Source organism: Podarcis filfolensis (assembly GCF_964270895.1).
Source record: "Podarcis filfolensis genome assembly, chromosome: 2".
In the NCBI taxonomy this organism is placed as follows: domain Eukaryota; kingdom Metazoa; phylum Chordata; class Lepidosauria; order Squamata; family Lacertidae; genus Podarcis; species Podarcis filfolensis.
In genome coordinates, this window is record NC_139605.1 from 11,992,039 (window position 1) to 12,011,791 (window position 19,753).

The 19,753-nt window shown below is 47.8% G+C and overlaps 2 protein-coding genes across 3 annotated transcripts; both read left to right on the plus strand.

The window, feature by feature from the left end:
• Positions 1-780: 780 nt before the first annotated feature.
• Positions 781-18,314, plus strand: LOC310756900 (E3 ubiquitin-protein ligase TRIM7-like). Of its 2 annotated transcripts, XR_014544989.1 has the most exons (8): positions 781-1,274; positions 1,773-1,868; positions 2,192-2,422; positions 2,817-2,839; positions 4,109-4,230; positions 5,591-5,623; positions 6,609-7,369; positions 17,993-18,314. XR_014544989.1 is itself a non-coding variant. In XM_083601829.1 (7 exons), the coding sequence occupies exons 1-7, from the start codon at positions 840-842 to the stop codon at positions 7,115-7,117; spliced, it is 1,449 nt and encodes a 482-aa protein (XP_083457955.1). In that variant the 5' UTR covers positions 781-839; the 3' UTR covers positions 7,118-8,272. The 2 variants fall into 2 exon arrangements, 1 of the variants encoding a protein (XP_083457955.1); XM_083601829.1 differs by lacking the exon at positions 17,993-18,314 and having other exon boundaries at positions 6,609-8,272.
• Positions 11,137-17,927, plus strand: LOC310756837 (zinc finger protein RFP-like). Its single transcript, XM_083601678.1, has 7 exons — positions 11,137-11,834; positions 12,433-12,528; positions 12,882-13,112; positions 13,447-13,469; positions 14,345-14,493; positions 15,142-15,174; positions 17,239-17,927. The coding sequence occupies exons 1-7, from the start codon at positions 11,334-11,336 to the stop codon at positions 17,751-17,753; spliced, it is 1,548 nt and encodes a 515-aa protein (XP_083457804.1). The 5' UTR covers positions 11,137-11,333; the 3' UTR covers positions 17,754-17,927.
• Positions 18,315-19,753: the final 1,439 nt, after the last annotated feature.

Here is a 19,753-nt window from a genome sequence, read left to right on the forward strand (position 1 = left end):
TGCAGGGAAAGGAGAGGCCGCGCAGCCCCCCCCCCACTTGCTGCGGCACCCCTGAGAGGCCCTGGGGCAACGCACCACTAAGCCCTATGGGAAAGGCGGCTCTGGGGCTAAGGGAAAGATGCTGGTAATAGCTGCCCTGTGATGTGATTGGCAAGTATCTGGATACTATTTAGCTGAGATACGTTTGCAAAGGCGGTTTGCAGAGTGGGTTCCAGAGGTTATTACAGTGGTACCTCAGGTTACAGACGCTTCAGGTTACATATGCTTCAGGTTACAGACTCTGCTAACCCAGAAATAGTGATTCGGGTTAAGAACTTTGCTTCAGGATGAGAACAGAAATCGGGCTCCGGCGGTGCGATGGCAGCGGGAGGCCCCATTAGCTAAAGTGGTGCTTCAGGTTAAGAACAGTTTCAGGTTAAGTACAGACCTCCGGAACGAATTAAGTACTTAACCCGAGGTACCACTGTATTGCACATTATCAGACGCTGGCGATTTTGTCAAAACGACTCACTAAAAACTGGCACCGGAATGGAGGGCTGGGCTGTTTCTCCTCTGTATGTCTTGGCTACTCACTAGAAAGAAGATGTCAATGGAGGAAGGCGGGGGAGGGGGACGGCAGTTCATTCATTAGTTTGCAAAGTTGTCTGAGGCTGACATGCTGATAGGAATCAAAAACAACGAGAAACTCCACCAGCTCCCACAGGGAAATGATTGCTTAAACTCCAAGGCAGCAGGGATCCTGAGTAATCACATCTGAATTTCCTGGAAAGGAAACCCTCCCATTTGCTGACGCAAAAGAGAGAAAACGAAACCAGCTCCCTCTTCCCGGTGATTCCGCCATGGCTGCTTCTGGTGGTCCCGTCCGGGATCTCTGCGAGGAAGCCACTTGCCCCATCTGCCTGGATTATTTCAGGGATCCAGTGATCATCCCGGAGTGCGGGCACAACTTCTGCCGATCCTGCCTGATCCAGTGCTGGGAGAAATCCGAGGGAGAGGCTTCCTGCCCTCAGTGCAGGAAAACAGTGGAGCAAGGCAGCATCAGGAGAAACCAGCAGCTGGCAAATTTTGTGGAAATAGCCAAGAAATTTATTCATCTGGGGGAGAAAGAGGGAAAGGAGGGAGAAGGAAAAGGAAGGGTCTGCGAGAAGCACCAGGAGCCCCTGAAGCTCTTCTGCAAGGAGGATGAAAGCCCCATTTGTGTCGTGTGTGACAGATCCAAGGAGCACAAAAGCCACGAGGTGGTTCCTCTGGAGGAGGCGTCCCAGGAGTACAAGGTGGGAAAAGGCAGTGGGTCTTACTTGGGGGTGGAAAAGCTGCTGAGAAGCGGAGCTGCAAAATAAAAAATAAATATAAAATGTTGTAATATATTTTCTCCTCTTGCAGCCCAAAAGGAATCCTCCAGCAAGAGATATTGTGCAGCCTGATGAAGCTAAACTTCTGAAACTATACAATCAACATTTTTCTATTTGAGGGATTTCAAGTGTGCCCAATGACCCCCTGAATGCAGGCTGGGAGGAAAGATTGCAACATCTAGGGTTAATTTAATAAAAAGGAGGGGGGAGATGTTGGAGGTGTATTCAGTGTGGGGGACAAATAGCAAACCCCCCATGTTTCTCAGCTCTGATATAGGGCAGCCCCATTTCTGTCTCCTCTGAGATGAAAAGGGGAACCTCTGCAAAAGACCCAGGGATGTGGGGCAGGGAGCAAACATACGATTCAGCTTGCCTGTCAATGTGTAATGCAGCCCAACTTGGACTTTGTTTTCTTTTCAGGATCAGATCAGCAGCTGCCTAGACAATGTGAGGAAGGAGAGAGAGAAAATTCTAGTATTTAAAGCAAACACAGAGAAGGAAAGCCAGGACCTGCTTGTAAGAACCATTGTTACTGCTTTAAGATGAAAAAATGCTATAGTCTAGAATCAATATCGGGGGAGGGGGAATGAATATGAAATACAGAAAGTGGTTTCTTTTTGAACAGCCTCATCTCCCACAGAACATGAAAGACCATTTGAAGGAGGGGGGTGGGCTTGTGTTTATGAAGCTTTTTCCCTGCTGAATACTGGTGTAATCTCTCTAAAAGTTCAGAAGTGGCCTTCAAAAGGAATTGGGATAACTGGCCTCTTCATCCTCAAGAGCAGACTAGATGCCTGATGTTGGCCCTTTGTCCTCTTCTTTTAACCTCTTTGCTGCAGAAACAAACAGTTGCAGAGAGGGAAAAGATGGTGGCTGAGTTCAGGCGACTGCGCCAGTTTCTGGAAGAACAGGAGAAACGTATTCTGGCCCAGATGGCAGAAGTGGAGAAGGAGATTGCAGCCAAAAGGGAGGAGCACCTGGCCAGACTCTCCAGGGAACTCTCCTCTCTTGACAGCCTCATCCAGGAGATGGAGGAGAAGCTTCAGGAACCAGCGAGTGAATTCCTGCAGGTGAGGCCTCATCCTGATGCGAGAGGGTGGAGTGTGCTGCTTCATAGTACAAGCAGGAGGATAACATGTCTTAGCCCCCGCCCCCCAAAAAGCTGCTGCAAGGAAAAGAATTGGTACATGAAGGGTGAAAGGCGTCATTCCTGGGGATGCAGAAGGGGCCCTGCTAGATCAAACCACAGGCCCCTTAATTCCAGCATCATGTTCTCTCATTGGCCAACCAGAGGTCTCTGAGAAGCCTAAAAAACAGTAGTGCTCTCCAAACCTGTGATCCCCAGCAGTTTCCACTCAGCTGCTTAGTATTTACAACTGACTGCAGAAATGGCTCCACTGACATCTTTCTTTCTTTCTTTCTTTCTTTCTTTCTTTCTTTCTTTCTTTCTTTCTTTCTTTCCAGGATATTGGAAGCTTCTTGCAGAGGTAAGTGACGGAAAACCCCTGCCTTATTCTGATGCTACAAAAGTTCCTGTTTAACGGGTAAGAAACTCGCTCTCCAGTTCCTCCTTGTAGAAATAGCTTAGGACTCCATCACCCATTCCACAAGATCACAGACAAAAACAGGGACACATTTTCCTAGCTATTAGTGTCATCTACAATCATAGGAAGGAAGCCATTCTCCGTTACATACTTCTCCCTTTTCCCTGATGGGTTCATTTCCTCTGCAATAGATACAGAAAAGGGAGACGTTCCAAAGGGGCTTCACTATAACTTACCCTTAAATATCCAGTGTATTTCTGGCTTCTGCAGGTTCTTCCTCAGCCATAAGAACGTGAGAAAGGGCCCTGCTGGATCCGCCCAGTGGCCCATCTAGTCCAGCATCCTGTTTTCACAGTGACTAACCAGATGCCAGTGTGAAACCCACGAGCAGGATCCGGGACCCAGAGGACACTCCCCTCCTGTGGCTTCAGGAACTGGAGTTCAGAGGCACCATTGCCTTTGAGCCAGCCATGGTGAAGAGTAGCCTCTTGAGAACCTTGTCCTCCAGACAACTTCAAAAATTTTTTTTGAAAATCTGCCATGTTTAGAAAATATTGCTTTTATTTCCAATATTTTCCCCATTTCTCAATGTAACCACAGTGCTAAAATACATTTATACAGTAGTACCTTGGTTTATGAACTTAATCCGTTCCTGAAGTCTGTTCTTAAACCAAATCTGTTCTTAAACCAAGGCACGCTTTCCCTAATGAGGTCTCCCACCGCCAGTGCCCTTCCACCGTTCAGCTTCTGTTCATAAACCAAGGTAAAGTTCACAAACTGGAACACTGCTTCCATTTTTGCGGAGTTGGTAAACCGAATAGTTCATTAATAGTTCATAAACTGAGGTACAACTGTAATGTTAATGGCAAAAGCACTTCCTTATAATTCAGAAATGCATATACCAAATCTATTTTGTTCTCCTCATTAAGGCCCAGTATTGCTCACTTTTCTTCAATTTTTTTTTGCATATATCAGCTTCTTTACCTTCAATCTCATATTCCTGTTTTCTTCAGTATATTTTAGTTTTCCTTCAACTCGTTGGGTGCTCTCTAGATCCACACGTCAACAAAATGCTCATTCTTGCCGTAGGAAAACCCTGCTCCCAAGTCTATATATCCATCATGCCTTTATCATCAGAATGAGACACCTGCCTTGTCAGAAAGCTCCTTGCATTGGAAGGATGTTGGCTTGACTTTGTTCTTCTCCTCCCAGGTCTCAGGAGAAGGAGAACTTAGAGGATCCTCCTGTGGCTTTTCCTCCTGCCCTGAAGTGGAGGATCTGGGACTTCGGAGATATAAATCCCTTCCTGGAGGGAGTCATGAAGCAGTTCAGAGGTAGTAAAGAAGGGCTGAAAATATTTTATACTGGACATTTAAAATTGCTCATGAAATGCTCCAGGTCATTAGCAGTGCCCGGAAAATGGAAGATTTATTCTCTTTCAATATCTAGAAGCCACACTTTCCTATGTAGATGATTCACAAATGATTTTTCTTATGCAATTGAAAGAGGAGGATAAACCCTTCTTGCTGGGCTCTGGAAGCTCTTGCGAGATCTTGGGGGAGCCTCCCAGATTCCAGTCAGCAAGGTAAAGGGCTTGAAAGCTCTTGCCACGAAGCATTTAGCCACCACTCAAATCACTTTAAAGACCTTACTGGGCTCTGAAAGGCTCCTGCGAAATCTCATGGGGCCGTCTTGGGATCTCAGATGGCAGGGGTGAATCCGGGGGTCGTTCTGACTTTGCTCAATTTGCCTTTATATACAATCTCCAGGAATGTAACCCTCCCTTAAGTTCTGAGTTCTCTGTAAAAAATTGTCCTTGACCTCTTCCCATCTTTCAGCCACGCTTTGGGTGTTTTCACGCATCTCACCCATTTCCCAGGTAGCCTCACCTACAGCTTTTGGGGCATCTCCTCTGTTCCTTTGCCCCTGAGATTGATGTAAGTGGGGCAGAAGGAGGGAAGGAGGGAGGCTGCCCAAGAGGCAGCCAGGAGCAGAGGGGCCTGGGGTTGAGGCTTCCCGTACTGCAACAGGGGTGTCTGGATCTTGTTGCAGATGGGGAGATCTTCTGGGGGTCCTGCTCTTCCTCCCAAGATTTGGGCAGGTCTGAACCATGACATCACCCCTGCCCTGGTTATGCAGGGATAGCCAGTATGGCCAGCTCCCATAATCTCCAGCTGGCGTGGTCAGTGGTTAGGGATGATGGGACTTGTAGTCCACAACACCTGGCTACAAGCTCATGAATTCATATTATTGTTGCCAGGTTTGTTATCTGAATGATAAGTAAAGGTAAAGGTACCCCTGCCCGTACGGGCCAGTCTTGACAGACTCTAGGGTTGTGCGCTCATCTCACTCTATAGGCCGGGAGCCAGCGCTGTCCGCAGACACTTCCGGGTCACGTGGCCAGCGTGACGAAGCTGCTCCGGCGAACCGGCACCAGAGCAGCACACGGAACGCCGTTTACTTTCCCGCTAGAAAGCGGTACCTATTTATCTACTTGCACTTAATTGTGCTTTCGAACTGCTAGGTGGGCAGGAGCTGGGACCGAAAGACGGGAGCTCACCCCGCCGCGGGGATTTGAACCGCCAACCATGCGATCGGCAAGTCCTAGGTGCTGAGGTTTTACCCACAGCGCCACCCGCGTCCCTATCTGAATGATAGTGTGATGCTAAATCTCTGTTCCCTTTTCACTTCCAGACACTGTGGAATATGGACTTCAGCTGCAAAAAGGTACTTTTAATCATAATAATAATTTATTATTTATACCCTGCCCATCTGGCTGGGTTATCCCAGCTATTTCCCCAGGCACAAATTCAGGAGAAATGGGATGTGCTTCTCAAAAGATCAGGCCACTGCAGCTCTTCCTTCCATGCCTTATTTCCCCTTATTTCCCAGAGGCATCTGTTCTGTGAGAGCAGCATGCTGGGCTAGAGGGGCTCTTGGCCTGATCCTGCAGACTCTTAGGAAGCCCCCAGCCCAGGATGCCTGGCTTTTCTGTGCCGAATCTCCATAAGACACAGGGGTGGTGTGAAGCCAAAGGCTCCCGGCACATGAGGGGGAAATATCCCTTTGAGCCATACAGGGTCCCCACCCCTTTTATGTAAGAGTGGGAAATGCATGAACACAAATAGCTCAGAAAATGGCTGCAACAACCTTTGGGGGTGAGAAGTTGAATGGGTTCTGGTGTCAGTGGAGGGAGCTGGGGGCTGCCTGAGTGTGAACTCCAGGGGTCCGGCTTCCCTGCAAGATGGGGGAAGGGTTCTATGTAGATAATGTGTGTTAAGTACTTCATACCCTTGGAAACAACAACAACAACAACAACAACAACAACAACAACAACAACAACAATAATAATAAATTTTTTTATTTATACCCCGCCATCCTCAGCCAACATTGGGCTCAGGGTGGCTAACACCAAATAGAATACATTAAAAACACATAATCAAATGATTGGTTAAAATACAGTTCAAAATCACATTTGAAATCAAAATAAAATTAAGTGGAAACCCACGAATCACAACTGTAGGGGTAAGGAAAGAACTGCAGATGTTTCAAGAACCATTATTAAGAACTTGATGAACATCCGTGTCTCAAATGCAGAGCCATGGAGTCCCTGTTCATTTCAGAGGGGATGCTATTTCTGTCATGTGCCTAAAAAAGAGTCAGCTTCCCCGTTGACATCGTTTCTCTTCTCTTTCCTCATCTGCCCCCACAGAAAATGTAACTTTGGATCCAGACACAGCACATCCCCTCATCATCCTGTCTGAGGATCGAAAGAGTGTGAGACAGGGAGAAGTGCGTCAAGACCTGCCAGACAACCCTGAGAGATTTGACACACACGGCTTTGTGCTGGGATGTGAGGGTTGTACATCAGGCAGACGTTTCTGGGAGGTCATTGTGGGAAGAGAGGAGGGGTGGGGGGTGGGGGTGGCCAGAAAGTCTGTGAAGAGGAAGGGTGTTGTGTCTTTTGATGCTATGGAAGGGATCTGGGGTTTCGGGAAGTGGGACGGTGAGTACAAGTTATGCTCCCCCCTTGAGGCCCCTGTTCCAAGTGAGGAGCCCAAGAGGATCCGAGTGACCCTGAACTGTGAAGGGGGACGGGTGTCCTTTTACGATGCAGACACAGCAGTCTTCCTCTGCACATTCCCGGCAGCCTCCTTCTCAGGAGAGACCCTCCAGCCCTTCTTTTATGTGGGCAAGAGAGCGAACCTGAGCCTCTCTTGACTGAAGGTGCAGACAGGCAAGTGTCCATCATTGCCATTATGACATATTAAGTCTCTTCAGGACTGAGCAGACAGGTACTTAAGAAGAAACCTTATTTGCAGAACTGTGATTGGCCATTCCTTGTGTCAGTCATGATGCAACTCTCCCTTCTCAGGCCAGCTTTGTAAATGACACTGATTGGGTCCCCTGTCAATCCCCAAACTGGCCTGTTCTCTCTCCCTTGGGAATTGGCTATTTGTGTCAGTGCAGGAAGTGCAAAAGGGGGCAGAAGCAAGACAATAATTTGGGAAACAACAGCAACCCCACACACATTCCTGTTTCAATGCAGTTCTCTCTCCAGCCTCCAACTTGAGATTTCTAGAGACAATACCATCATCTTTTCCGAATAAAATCAGAATTCTGCACAGGCATCACTTAAAACCTTCCTCAGCCTCAATCCTGCTCTCAGATTCCTTTTCCTCCCCCCAAGCCTCCACTGTCATGGAGATGGAAGTTCCAAAATTCCTTTCTTTGCTGCTACTCAGGGAAGCTTATATGGCAATTCAGGAAAATCAGAGACCTGTTTTTTTAGTTGAGTACAGTCGGCCCAAAACTCACACACAACTTACTTGTGTGATCGCAGCCCGGAGCCCTTCGTCAAAACACAAATTAATAAATGGAAAGAGAGGGTGAGAGACCATGTGATATCTCACCAGAGTCTCCAGAACCCAGAAAGCAATGGGGGGAGGGCCTTTGGCAGTGGGGGGGGAGAGAGTTTCTAAGTCCACCTTGCTTACCGGCCTCCAGAAAGGTCAAGATCTCTGGCTTCAGATAAGTGGGGGGATTTTGGGGGGTCTTCCTGACTTGCACTATATTCCCTTTGCATGCTGACCCCACAAATGTAACCCCCACGTAGGTTTTGGGCCTCGATGTAACAAAATCCCCTCCGACAGTGAAGAGCCTCTGTCAGAAGTTCTGAAGAGAGAACAGTGACAATCTGGAAGATTTGGGGGGGGGGTCAATTCCCATGTATACAATTATTTTCTCCAAGATGATTTGTAGTGAGCAGTCAGATCTCTTCTTATATTTTTGTATAACGGGCCTGAAAGAATTTGGGGATATGTTTCATGTGCTAACATGTTTGATTCTATTAAAGATTGTACTTCTTGTTGCTCCTTTGTTCCACGTGACACTTCCTCCAGGGATTTTAGGGTGATATTCTATTTTATCCTCAGAGAAACCCTATGAGGTAGAAGAGGCTGAGCTGAGAGACTTAGAAAAAGGAGAAACGTTCAAGTTTATGGTCAAAAGGGATTTGAACCTGGGCCTTGTCATCCCAAGTCTGGGTACTCAGAATTTGAAATCTTAACAAGGGTCCCTTCAGGGATGTGTTTGAAAGCCCTCCCTGCAAAGCTCCTCTCTATGTTGTAGCTCCTCTTCAGACCTTCCTGTGTTTACCATGAATGTCTGCAGGAGGAGTCAATCCAGTTTGGGTGAGGGGCACATTTCAGGGGCTTCCCTGCATAAGCTCGTATTTTGCACCTGGGTCCATTTCTGGATCTCCACATTCGGATTAAAAATGAAAGCAAATCCCCCAAGTCTGAAGTCTGCCCATCCCTTTATTTGGGGGAATCCCACCACCAGGAGAGAAGTGAGTCTGAGCCGTATCTGCCAGGTCAGTGAGAGAGCAGGTATCCTATTGACACCCTACTTTTCAACACAGACAGTTGTGGGCAAATGGAAGGGGGGAAACTCAAAGAATGCCAATTGCAATAGTTCCCCACCCCATTTTCAACAGAAGCATTGCAACCAGTGCCAAACAGATGGGGCATAAAAACAGGGAGAGGCGTTTTAATTCCACATTTTTATCATAGTCACCTGAATGGCAATTCTCAATTTGGAAGAAGTGGAGACATCACATCTTTCTTTTCTCTTCTGAGCTCTGTGGAGCAAAGAGGAAATTGAGCCTACAGCCCTGTGTCCTGGGATAAGTCCCTTTTAACTTACTCTTAAGTAGACATATGAGTGCCCTCTATTTCCTGGAGATAAAAAGGATTAGCTCACAGGTTTTGGTGATTGCCTAGAGAAAGGCCTTCTTCACACACATGGTTTTGGCCACTGGCTTAAACACCCTTTTAAAGTTGGTGAGACGAAGGAATTGTGAGACCAAAAGCCCTTTCCTGTTGTTCACCTCCACAGCTTCTGCTGATTCAGAGGTAGACTGCCTCTGCACCAGGAGGTTTCATTGAGCAGGATGCTGTGCTCTGTCCCCTGTGACATTTCTGCCCTTTCCTCAGCCCCGGACTGGACATCTCCAACTCCACGGATGTCCTGCCCTGTTCAAAGGGAAGTTCGGTGTGGGAGACAGGGAAAAAAGGATAAATGGCACACACAGAGGGAAGGTGGTGAAGGTGCTGTGTGCCAGCCTTTCCAGCTGGAGGAACTGATCTCCTCTCTGCTGCGGTTCCTGCCAGGTTGGCTGTGAATAAAGTTCCTCTCACCCATGACTTGACTGTGGATGAGCAGGCTGGTCTAGTCTATTCCTGAGGCCTTATGGGTAAACATGGTGGAGTTGGTGCAGCGTCAGGGCAGACTTGAGAGCCAGCCGGGGGGGGGGTACTGTGGTCTACAGTGGTACCTCGGGTTAAGTACTTAATTCGTTCTGGAGGTACGTACTTAACCTGAAACTGTTCTTAACCTGAAGCACCACTTTAGCTAATGGGACCTCTTGCTGCCGCCGCGCCACTGGAGCACGAATTCTCTTCTCATCCTGAGGTAATATTTGTTCTGTTCTCTTAACCTGAGGTAATATTTCTGGGTTAAGGTAAAGGTAAAGGGACCCCTGACCATTAGGTCCAGTCATGACCGACTCTGCGGTTGCGACACTCATCTCACTTTACTGGCCGAGGGAGGCGGCGTACAGCTTCCGGGTCATGTGGCCAGCATGACTAAGCCGCTTCTGGCGAACCAGAGCAGCGCCCCGAAACGCCGTTTACCTTCCCGCCGGAGCGGTACCTATTTATCTACTTGCATTTTGTCGTGCTTTCGAACTGCTAGGTTGGCAGGAGCAGGGACCGAGCAACGGGAGCTCACCCCGTCGCGGGGATTCGAACCGCCAACCTTCTGATTGGCAAGTCCTAGGCTCTGTGGTTTAACCCACAGCGCCACCCACGTCCCTATTTCTGGGTTAGCGGAGTCTGTAACCTGAAGTGTATGTAACCTGAGGCCCCCGGCCTCTTGAGTGAGATGGGCGCACAACCCTAGAGTCTGTCAAGACTGGCCCGTAAGGGCAGGTTACCACTGTATAGAGATTCTCTTTCTCTCTCCAGCTGAATGGGATCTAGAGTGTTTGATCCTGGCACTGAGTAATCGGGACAGATTTGGGATTCTGCTGGTTTACTGCCCGCCTCGCTCCTCAGCAGTCTCCCTGCCTGAGTGGCAGAGCCAGTCTTGGGGGCAGAGTTGGGGGCTCCCAGACGGCTGCATCTGGGGGGCTTCAACCTCCATGTTGAGGCGACTGGCTCTGGGGGTGGCGGCTCAGGAATTCATGTCTGCCGTGACAACCGTGGGGCTGTCCCAACAGGTTGCTGGCCTGATGCATATCGCCAAGTGCACACCAGATTAAGAGGAGAACCCTCACTTCAGCATGGATCAAATGAAACATCAGAGACAAATGCTCAGAGCATCAACACTGAAATTCCCCCCCAAAAAAGCCATGTGTTCTCTGTTTTCATGAGGAATATGTATCAGCCACCAAGCAATAATACTTTAGCAGTATATAAAGATTTTTAAAAATGACAAGTAAAAAAGAGAGAAAACACTTCCCTCACACCAAAAGATAAAAAATACTGTAAAAAACTTCCATGGTTCATGTTAATTTAAATCCCTGTTTAAACGACAGGCAGCCACGCCCCCCGGCCACTCCGATTGGCCAGCCGGGGGGAGTGACGCGGCTAGGAGTACCAATGAGGTGGGCGACATCCCTCCGCCCACAGACAGTTCCCACCTGCAACTCCGCCCCCCCCCCTCCGGAAGGGGAGCGGTCTTCTCTGCCTCTCCTAAGCACGTGGCTCCTTGAGTTACTAGCAAAGTTTCTACTGCAATTCACGTCTCTAAGGCAGCCGAGATCCTGAATTTTCCTGCTTGAATTTCCTGGGTGGGGGAAGCAGAACCCCAGATCTCCTTGCTAAGGCCACGTCTGCGGAGCGGAAGGGGAGTCCCGCCGTGGAATCTCCTCATGGGAAGGAAACGGAGACATCCATTCGCGCACGAAAAGCAAAGAAAACGAAAGCATCTCTCTCTTCCTGGCGAGGCAGCAGCCATGGCTGCATCTGGGGGTCCCGTGCAGGATTTGTGCGAGGAAGCCACTTGCCCCATCTGCCTGGAGTGTTTCAGGGATCCGGTGATCATCCCGGAGTGCGGGCACAACTTCTGCCGATCCTGCCTGATCCGGTGCTGGGGGGAATCCGACGGAGAGGCTTCCTGCCCTCAATGCAGAGAAATCATTCAGCACAGGAACCTCATCCCCAATCGGCCGCTGGCAAATGTTGTGGAAAAACTCCGTCTTCAAGGTGAAAAGGAGCCCGAAGGAAAGGGGAAGATCTGCGAGAAGCACCAGGAGCCCCTGAAGCTCTTCTGCAAGGAGGAAGAAGCCCCCATCTGTGTGGTGTGTGACAGGTCCAAGGAGCACAAAAGCCACGAGGTGATTCCTCTGGAGGAGGCGTCCCAGGAGTACAAGGTGAGAAATCTCTCTGGGTTTCGTTTGCGGATGATGAGGGTGAAATAGCAACAGAGAAGGGGGTCTTGCAAGAAAACGCTTTAATGTATTCTCCCCTCCGGCAGCCAAAGAGTCACTCGCCAGCAGGAGCTTTTGTGCAGCCTTCTAAAAACCAAACTTCGGAATTTCTATTCAATAAACATTTCTTTTTTCCTTGCAGGGGATTACAGTGCCCCGAATGTCCCCCTGCAGGAGAAACTCACCCCCAGTTCATCCTCTGGAAGCAGCTCCCTTAGGAAAGGGCTGGAGGGAGGAGCAATGGAGGTGGCAGGATCACAGAATGGTGGAGTTGGAAGGGACCCTGAGGGCCATCTAGTCCAACCCCCTGCAATGCAGGAATTCTGCCCACAGCCATCCCTGGTTGGGTTCGAACCACCAACCTTCTGGTTAACAGCCAGACACACTGACCCACTGCACCACAGGCTCCCAGGATGAAGAAGGCAAAGACCACAGTCTTTGGGGCAGGGAGCAAGCAGATGACTCAATTTTCCTGTTATTATGAATATTGAACTCCAAGAATGAAAAAAGCAACCAAACTTTGATTTCCTTTTCTTTTCAGGATCAGATCAGCAGCTGCCTAGACAATGTAAAGAAGGAGAGAGAGAAAATTCTGGTGTTTAAAGCAAATGCAGAAAAGGAAAATCAAGACCTGCTTGTAAGCATCATTGTTATTTGAAGGTGAAAAAGTCGATTATTGTTTCTTTTGTTACAGTAAAATCTGGGTGCAAGGCTGCTCTGAGGTATCACTTTTAAGGTCTTCTGCGGGGGAAATAAATATGGAATACAAAAGGTGGTTTCTTTTTGAACAGCCCTATCTCCCAACAGAGCACGAAAGACCATTTAAAGGAGCGGGTGGGCTTGTAAGTTTTTACGGAGTTCTTTCTCTGCTGAATATGTTAGAAGTGGCCTTCCAAGGAATTCTGGTTAACTGGCCTCTTCATCCTTCAAGAGCAGACTAGATGCCTGATCTTGGCCCACTGTTCTCTTCTTTCAACCTCTTTGCTGCAGAAACAAACAGGTGCAGAGAGGGAAAAGATGGTGGCTGAGTTCAGGCGACTGCACCAGTTTCTAGAAGAACAGGAGAAACGTATTCTGGCCCAGATGGCAGAAGTGGAGAAGGAGATTGCAGCCAAAGGGGAGGAGCACCTGGCCAGACTCTCCAGGGAACTCTCCTCTCTTGACAGCCTCATCCGGGAGATGGAGGAGAAGCTTCAGGAACCAGCGAGTGAACTCCTGCAGGTAAGGCCTCATCCTGATGCAAGAGGGTGGAGTGTGCTGCTTCAGGCTACAAGAGTTTCTTAGTCACATAAAAAGGTTACTGGAATGAAAACAGTACATGAAGGGTGAAAGGCGTCATTCCTGGGGACGCAGAAGGGGCCCTTCTAGATCAAACCACAGGCCTCTTCATTCTAGCATTGTGTTTTTTCATTGGCCAACCAGAGGTCTCTGAGAAGCCTAAAAAACAGTAGTGCTCTCCAAACCTGTGATCCCCAGCAGTTGCCACTCAGCTGCTTAGTATTTATAACTGACTGCAGAAATGGCTCCACTGACATCTTCATTTCTTTCCTTCCAGGATATTGGAAGCTTCTTACAGAGGTAAGTGCCTTATTCTGATGTTATTGGTCTCATCATATAACATAGCAAGGAAGCCATTCCTCCTTCCCCTCCATTACATACGTCTCCCTTTTCCCTGATGGGTTCATTTCCTCTGGAATAGATACAGAAAAGGGAGACATTCCAAAGGGGCTTCACTATAACTTACCCTTAAATATCCAGTGTATTTCTGGCTTCTGCAGGTTCTTCCTCAGCCATAAGAACGTGAGAAAGGGCCCTACTGGATCCACCCAGTGGCCCATCTAGCCCACCATCCTCTTTTCACAGTGACTAACCAGATGCCAGTGTGAAACCCACGAGCAGGATCCGGGCCCCAGAGGACACTCCCCTGCTGTGCTTCAGAGGCACCACTGCCTTTGACTCAGCCATCGTGAAGAGCAGCCGCTGAGAGCCTTGTCCCCAAATAGCTTCATATTTTGAAAATCTTCCATGCTGAGAAAACACAGCTTTAATTTCTAATAGTTCTCTCTACTTTAAATGTAACCACTGGGCTACAAAATATTAATAATTTTAATCATTTGGAATGCTTCACTGGTGTAATCCTAAAATCTCTGCATAAGGACCCATTGTTCACCTTTCTTCAAAAAAAATGATACGCATATATCAGCTTATTTCCCTTCAAACTCATATTCATATATTTATTCCCATGTATTATGGAAGCAGGTGTGTATCAGTTTTTCTTCAACTTCTTCAGTGCTTTTAGATCCACACGTCATCTAGATGCTCCATTTTGCCATAGAACTCTGCTCTCAATTCTTCATGATAGATCCATGGTGCCTTTATCATCAGGATGAGCCTTGTCTGAAAGCTCCTTGCATTGGAAGGATGTTGGCTTGACTTTGTTCTTCTCCTCCCAGGTCTCAGGAGAAGGAGAACTTAGAGGATCCTCCTGTGGCTTTTAAGGTGGAACGGAAATATCCTAACATTCCTCCTGCCCTGAAGTGGAGGATCTGGGACTTCAGAGATATAAATCCCTTCCTGGGGGCTGTCATGAAGAAATTCAGAGGTAGTAAAGAAGAGCTGAAAATATTTTATACTGGATGTTTGAAATAGTTCATGAAAGGCTCCAAGTCATTAGCAGTGCCAGGAAAATGAGAGGGGTGACCTGGGGTGATTATGCACAATCCCCAGGAATGTAAGCCTCCCTCAAGTGGTGTCTGTAAAAAGTTGTACTTGACCTCTGCACATCTCTCAGCCAGACTTTGGGTGCTTTCACACATCTCACTTTTCAGGCATTTCTCCTGTTCCTTTGGCCCTGAGATTGATGTAAGGGGGGCAGGAGGAAGGGGGGGCTGTCCAGGAGCCAGCCAGGAGCAGAGGGGTCTGGGGTTGAGGCCTCCTGTCCTGCAACAGGGGTGTCTGGACCTTGTTGTTGATGGGGAGATCTTCTGGGGGTCTTGCTCCTCCTCCCAAGATTTGGGCAGGCCCGAACCTTGACATCACCCCTGCCCTGGTTATGCAGGGATAGCCAGTAATGGTGTGTTTCAGATAGTTTTAACGGCAACTCCCATAATCTCCAGCCGGCGTGGCCAGTGGTTACGGATGATGGGACTTGGAGTCCACAACACCTGGCTACAATCTCATGAGCTCATATTGTTCATTCCAGGTTTGTTGATGGTGTGATGCTAAATCTCTGTTCCCTTTTCTCTTCCAGACACTGTGGAATATGAACTTCAGCTGCAAAAAGGTACATTTAATAATAATAATTTATTATTTATACCCTGCCCATCTGGCTCGGTTTCCCCAGCCATTTTCCAAGGTAAAATTCGGGAGAGAGGGGATCCGATTCTCAAAAGACCAGGCCACTGCAGCTCTTCCATCCATGCCTCATTTCCCCTTATTTCCCAGAGGCATCTGTTCCGTGAGATCAGCTTGCTGGGCTAGAGGGGCTCTTGGCCTGATCCTGCAGACTCTTAGGAAGCCCCCAGCCCAGGATGGCTGGCTTTTCTGTGCCCAATCTCAATAAGACACAGGGGTGGTGTGAAGCCAAAGGCTCCCGGCACATGAGGGGGAAATATCCCTTTGAGCCATACAAGATCCCCACCCCTTTTATGTAAGAGTGGGAAATGCATGAACACAAATAGCTCAGAAAATGGCTGCAACAACCTTTGGGGGCTAGAGGCTGAATGGGTTCTGGTGTCAGTGGAGAGAGCTGGGGGCTGCCTGAGTGTGAACTCCAGGGGTCCGGCGTCGCTGCAAGATTGGGGGTCTTCCCTCAGCTTTTGTATTGGAGGGGAGACATGACTTCTCTGCTAAAACAAGAGAAACTTAAGTAAACTTAAAAGAGCAGGGCAGAATTACACCACAGACCGGGGAGAAAGGCTCAGTGGGAAGACAGAAGTCCAGTCTGGCCTGATCCTGGACACCACAAAAAGGGAGTTGTAAGAGCTGGAAATGGTGCAGCAGATGGCAGCATAAAGGAAACTATTACCTGTCTAAAAGAACCCTAGAATATAATTTTAAATATTCCAGCAGTGAGTAAAATGCATAAAGGCTTATAAATACAAGAATGAACTAGAAAAACCCATTACGTTTCACAGAAAAAAATTGACTAATAGCACTGGCAACATCCAACATCACGTTTAATTTCCAAAGGCCTCTGTACAAAAGTGTGTCTTTAAAAAGAAATCGCTTGACTTACTTTCCTTAACGTGGCAGGAGGGGGGGGGGGAAGGACTGCAGAGCAGATCGTCTTTCCAATGTCCATCAGCCTGACCAATTTTCTTTTTAATTTTCAATTATAATAATAGCCTCATTATAACAATACAAATTTATAATACAATTCTAATGTAAATCATTCAAATACCAAATTATATAACTTATTTAAGGTGCTAGAATTGATAATTTTCTTTATTTTTGTGTTCCAAAATCTTATTGATTTCAATTACATTCCAGTCATAATCATAATCCCTTATACAACAGCTGCAATACTTATAACTTCTATTCATGTTGACACATTAAATGACCAATTTTTAAATGAATTTCTCATGATGCTTCCACTCCATAAATGTGCGTCATACAGCCAATCAGGTCTGGGGAGCCAGGATGGGGTCTTTGCATTGAAGGTGACAGGTGGAAATGGCACTTCCTAGGTTTTACTGGGTTTGGCTTTAATAAAGGCCTCTTATCTTGGGATTGCAACAATAAATGCATTAAAACAAGTCATAGCGAAAGGAAGACATTCATGTCAACTGTGTAATAGATGCCAATTTAAAGGACAGACCTATCCATTTTCTGCATTGCTCTAACCAAACACAAGAGATAATCATGTTTGTTCTTGCTTGACCGCTCATGTTAAGAATCCCAAGCAGGACATTTTAGACAGGGAGTGTCAATCAGAGCCCAGAAGTACCTTTTTGGGTATTTTTCTTCTTTTTATAATCTATCTGGAAGGATGGAGTATAGCATATTTAAATATATAACTGAAACTTGAATGGTGCTTACAAGGAGGGTGAGAGCACCTGCTGCCAGTTTTACCTGACCTGTCAGTTCAAAATCACATTTAAAATCAGATTAAAATTAAGTGGAAACCGTAGGGGAAGGGAAAGACTCACAACCGTAGGGGTAGGGAAAGAACTGCAAATGTTTCAAGAATCATTATTAAGAACTTGATGAACATCCCTGTCTCCAGTGCAGAGCCATGGAGTCCCTGTTCATTTCAGAAGGGATGCTATTTCTGTCATGTGCCTAAAGAAAAGTCAGCGTCCCAGTTGACATCGTTTCGTTTCTCTTTCCTCATCTGCCCCCACAGAAAACGTAAATTTGGATCCAGACACAGCACATCCCCTCCTCATCCTGTCTGCGGATCGAAAAAGTGTGAGACGCAGAGAAGTGCGTCAAGACCTGCCAGACAACCCTGAGAGATTTGACACACATGGCTATGTGCTGGGACGTGAAGCATTCAAGGAAGGCAGACATTTCTGGGAAGTCGCTGTGGGGAGCGAGGAGAAATGGGCCGTGGGGGTGGCCAGAGAGTCTGTGAAGAGGAAAGGCGAGCTCACCGCTGGCCCTGAGGAAGGGATCTGGCGCATAGGGAAGTGGGGTCGTCAATACAGGGTCTCCAGCCGCAATGGGCCCCCTGTTTCAATTCTGGGTGGGGAGCCCAAGAGGATCCGAGTGGCCCTGAACTGTGAAGGGGGACGGGTGTCCTTTTACGATGCAGATACAGCAGCCCTCCTCTACTCATTCTCAGAAGCCTCCTTCTCAGGAGAGACCCTCCAGCCCTTCTTTTATGTGAGTGAGGAAGGGAACCTGAGACTCTCTTGACTGAGGGTGGAGACAGGCAAGCGTATATTCATTTCCATCATGGCACATTCAGTCTCCAGGACTGAGCTGACAGGCACTTGAGAAACCATATTTGCAGAACTGTGATTGGCCATCCCTTGTGTCAGTCATGATGCAACTCTCCCTTCTCAGGCCAGCTTTGTAAATGACACTGATTGATTGGCTCCCCTGTCAGTCCCCAAACTTGCCTGTTTTCTCTCCCTTGGGAATCGGCAAAGGAGGTGCAAAAGGAGGAAAGAAGCAAGAAAATGATTTAGGAAATAACAGCAACCCCCCCCCCCCACACACACACACGTTCCTATTTTGATATAGTTCTCTCTTCATCCTCCAACTTAAGATTTCTGGAGAGAATACCATCTTTTATGAATAAAATTATGCACTGGTATCATTTAAACCTTCCTCAGCCTCAATCCTGCTCTCAGATTCCCTTTCCTTCCCCAAAGCCTCCTCTGGCCAGGGAGATGGAAGTTCCAAAATCCCTTTTTTTGCTACTCCTCAGGGAAGCTTATGTAGCAATTCAGCAAAATCTCCATATCCAAAGAGACCTGTTTGCTAGTTGATTAGTTGGCAAAAAACTCACTCCCAACTAACTTGCGTGATCTCAGCCTGAAGCCATTCCTCAAAACACGAATTAATAAATAGAAAGACGGCAAGAGACTGGGGGGGGGGGCTGTTGGAAGGGACTGTGTGAGATCTCACAAGAGTCTCCAGAGCCCAGAAGGCAATGGTTGGGGGAGGGACTTTTGCAGTGGGGGAAAGAGTTTCTAAGTCCACCTTCTCACCAGACTCCAGAAAAGTTGCATAAAGCTCTCAAGATCTCTGGCTTCGAACAAGTGGGATGGTTGCTTGGGGGGCATTTTCGGGGGTCTTCCTGACTTACGCTATATAGCCTTTGCATGCTAACCCCAGAAATGTAACCCCCACATAGGTTTCTGGCCTCGATGTAACAAAATCTCCTCTGACAATGAAGAGCCGCTGTCAGACTTTTTGAGGAGAGAACAGAGCAACCAGTGACCGTTATCAGGTATCCTGGCAGACAGGATTTCTGTAGTAGACCGACCGCCCCCCCATGTATTTCCTCTGGGGACTGCCTCTTTCTGTGATGTATGTATGATGTTTTTTGGGGGGTGTTCTTGAGCTGCAGGGTGGACAATTTCAAAAGTTTATATCGGGTTGGCAAGCTTATCAGACGATGGGCCAGTCCACGCTCCGTCCATCAGAGAATGGGCTGGAGTGTGCGCACACACACACTCTTCTGGGTTGGAGCACGCATGCGCACACACTATTTCCGGCACACAGGTGCCATCGACCCAGAATTTGGGCCCTGTGACGCGCCATTAAGAGTGGGCAGCGGGGGGCGGCAGAGGTCACCATGGGCCGGTTAGACCCCGGTCTATATAAGGGCTTGCGCACCATTGTTCTGGGTTCTCCTCCCTCCTGCGTGTGGTGAGTGGGGACCCTGTTGCAGCAGTTTAATAAAGATCATGCTTACAAGCTGCTTTGCTTCTCAATATTCTCTAGTTGGCCTCTGTTATTTTCTCCTACTGATAGAGAGCCTACTTAAGGACTCTATATGGGCTCTTATGTACCCCATAAGGGAAAAGGAGCAGTTTTTGTTTATAACATCTGTTTTATCCTCCAAGAAACCCTGTGAGGTAGAAGACGCTGAGCTGAGAGACTTAGAAAAAGGAGACACATTAAAGTTTATGGTCAAAGGGGATTTGAACCTGGGCCTTGCCATCCCAAGTCCAACACACTGTTCACTCAGAATGTGAAATCTTATTAAGGGTCCCTTCAGAGATGTGCTTGAAAGCCCTTCCTGCAAAGTTCCTCTCTATGTTGTAGCTTCTCTTCAGACCTTCCTGTGTTGACCCTGAATGTCTGCAGGAGGAGTCAGTCCAGTCTGAGTGAGGGGCAGATTTCAGGGGCTTCCCTGCATAAGCTTGTATTTCGCACCTGGGTCCATTTCTGGATCTCAGCAT

Excerpts from the sequence above, each read along its gene's own strand:
- LOC310756837 (XM_083601678.1), top strand. The coding sequence starts at position 11,334 with ATGGGAAGGAAACGGAGACATCCATTCGCGCACGAAAAGCAAAGAAAA. Across the intron at positions 13,113-13,446 it reads CAGCGAGTGAACTCCTGCAG|GATATTGGAAGCTTCTTACA; the intron begins GTAAGGCCTCAT and ends CTTTCCTTCCAG. Across the intron at positions 14,494-15,141 it reads TGTCATGAAGAAATTCAGAG|ACACTGTGGAATATGAACTT; the intron begins GTAGTAAAGAAG and ends TTTCTCTTCCAG.
- LOC310756900 (XM_083601829.1), top strand. The coding sequence starts at position 840 with ATGGCTGCTTCTGGTGGTCCCGTCCGGGATCTCTGCGAGGAAGCCACT. Across the intron at positions 1,275-1,772 it reads AGGCGTCCCAGGAGTACAAG|GATCAGATCAGCAGCTGCCT; the intron begins GTGGGAAAAGGC and ends TTTTCTTTTCAG. Across the intron at positions 1,869-2,191 it reads AGGAAAGCCAGGACCTGCTT|AAACAAACAGTTGCAGAGAG; the intron begins GTAAGAACCATT and ends TCTTTGCTGCAG.